Source organism: Galeopterus variegatus, unplaced genomic scaffold, assembly GCF_000696425.1.
Source record: "Galeopterus variegatus unplaced genomic scaffold, G_variegatus-3.0.2 Scaffold8295, whole genome shotgun sequence".
Classification (NCBI taxonomy): Eukaryota; Metazoa; Chordata; class Mammalia; order Dermoptera; family Cynocephalidae; genus Galeopterus; species Galeopterus variegatus.
Window position 1 is genome coordinate 75727 of NW_007734406.1, and position 2616 is coordinate 78342.

Genomic DNA, 2616 nt, shown 5'->3' on the forward strand with positions numbered 1-2616 from the left:
CCAGATCAGCTGCTGAGCACCAGCTAAATAGCAGCTCTGCCTTGAACAACCACACATATTTTTATCTGGTCAGGGAACGCCAGGAAGCTGTTTCCTCTGAGGTCCCAGAGTGGTGACATCCACAAAAATGGCCATCTTTCTATGATTAATTTGTTGACTTCTTTCCTGCTCAGTCCCTTTCACGGCTTTGCCCTGCTTGTGACTCCATCCTGAGACCCAGTTTGAGCCTCCCCTCAGCAACGTTTGATCTGGTTGCTGTACCAGGGAGAGGTGTGGGTCAGGGGAGGGCAGACAAGCCACAGAGTATGAAGAAGAAACACTGGTGTTTGCCTTATCAGGAAGTGTCCACGGGCTTCCAAGAACTGCAGAGGCTCTGGGGAGGGTCAGGAATGGGCACATGGGGGGAGAGACAGGAATGCAGAATTCCAAGACTGACAGAAGCCTCAGAATTCAGCTAGTGCTATCTTTCCAGATAGAGGGCATCTTTACCAGGGCTAGTGGTGGGGTTAGGATTCAGCAACAGCAACAATAAGGATAGTAATAACAAACTGACTTGTATGTGGACCTACCTTGCCATGACCTCGTTTCATTTTCAACTCTGCAAGTCTGGAATCGGCATCCCTTTTACAGATAAGGGAACAGCATTCCTAGCTCAAGGACTGAGCATGGAACTCAGAGGTTAGGAAAGACTTTGGGTATGTCCTTTCACCCGTGGGGGACTCAGTTTCCTTGTAGTACAAGGAGGGTAATATTTGTTTGCCCCGAGGCACACCTTTGTTGCAAAGGCTAGATGCAACGATGGCTGGGATAAGACTTTAGGGCCAGAAATGCACAAAGTGGAATGACAATGATTAGAGAGAGGTCTGTATGAAGCACCCAGCAGCTGTTCCACGGATGCAACCATCACTTCTGAGCTATGAGTCCCTCTCCCTAAAGGTACTGCCGGTTAGGGGTTGGATGTGGCTTTGATTCACTGACTCAGCTTGCCTGTCTTCTTGCTGCTCTCGGGATTTCCCCAAGCTCATCTCCTCCCTGTTAAACATAAATCCCTTCTACTCCCTCCTTCAGCAAACATGCCCTTCCTTTGTCCCAACCTCTCAGCCACCAAACCTCTGCGGGTAGTAAGCGGTGATATTAGGGCACGTTCTAACGTAGTTTTTGTGGATACTCTAGAGAAGGTGCTCACTCTCCTGGTCATGGGCGAGGCATAGCAAGCAGCCTTCAAACGATTCTACAGGGCATTTGGGGTATCAGGAGAGGGTCTTCCTTGATAATGATGAGGATCCTCCCACAGCCAAACTGCATGGACAGGGGAGTGCCCAGGCTCTCTCTGTAGTTGTGGACAAGTCATTTTGTCTTACTCTCAGGTTCTTTATCTATAAAATGGGATTGTTAATACCCATCCCACAGGGCACTGAGCAGATGAGATGACACAATCAATGTGCTTGCCCTTCTGGCACCCTATTGTAGGTTTGTTGTGATACTTTTTCCCCTTTAGGTGTTAGGGTTCAATTCCCTGCCCTGGTGGGGTATTTTGTAGGAGAGATGCCCAAGAGGGAGAGGCCCCAGATTTTGGGTGCCAGGCATCCCCCCTCCCCCACTCCCACCTGAGATCCACACTTCGAGGTTACTTACTGGATTTTCTTTGTGAAGTTCTTGGAAACGATACCACCTTCTTGCTGCTTCTCTTCATGTTTGCCTGCAAGGAAGAGGAATGTCATGTCAGCATCTATGACCCTTGAGCGTCATTGAGAGTTCTGGCTCTGCCCTGTCTGGCTGTGTGGCTTAGGGTTGGTCTAGACACTCCAGTCATCTCAGCCTCGGGGTCCTCGTCTGCTACATGCACCCACTTAAGCCCTCCTCCCAGGCTGGCTGTGAAGATGGCATAAGATAATGGACAGGAAAGGAGGCTTTGACGGTGGTTTGTGGACAATTGAGTATTAGTCTTAGGAAATCATAGAAACTGGGCCATATGCTGTACCACAACTTCCAAGTCTCCCATGTGCCCCCTCTCCCTAACCAGCCAGGAGAACCCTGGGGCTAATATCCCAGACTGGATGATAGGAACGAAGTGGGGTCACATGCCGAGGGCCACTTTGCCTCCCGGCTTGCTTTACAACTCACAGGCCTCTGTCCTGACTCTGAGGATGGATTTCTTTCTTCCTTTGTTACTCATGTGGAAACTAAGGCCCAGTGATGAGTCTGAGGTCACCCAGCAGGCGCATGGTGGCTCTGGGCTTTGAATCAGCTCTTTCTGAATCTAAGCCAAGTTCTGGGGCCTGATGCCCCTCTGCCCTCTTGTTTCTGTCTGTCCCAGCTCCCAAGTAGCTCTGTGAGCCGCACTGTCTGTACCCAGTAGTGAAAGAACAGGCCGGAAATAATGCTTTCATCTTCTAAAAACACCCAGCCTGTCCTAAGGGAGCTCCTTAGGAACAGGCACATTAAGCTCCACAGATGTGAAATTCCACCAGCCCCACCTCCTACAAGGCAGCAGGGGAGGGCTTCCCCCTCACCCCCGCTTAGGGAGGAAAGAGATAAAATTGCAAGAAGGTTGGTCCCAAACTAGCTTTTATCTTGCAATTTATATAGTAAATTCTGATCCTCTTGGCCCCTTCT

General features: G+C 49.9%; 1 protein-coding gene across 1 annotated transcript in view; it reads right to left on the reverse strand.

Moving 5' to 3' along the window:
• HSPB8 (heat shock 22kDa protein 8) overlaps window positions 1-2616 on the reverse strand; it is a 19372-nt gene that overhangs the window by 8024 nt on the left and 8732 nt on the right. Inside the window, exon 2 of the mRNA XM_008592760.1 lies at window positions 1636-1699. Coding sequence (XP_008590982.1) covers window positions 1636-1699 — 64 coding nt within the window. The remainder of the gene's footprint in view (window positions 1-1635; window positions 1700-2616) is intronic.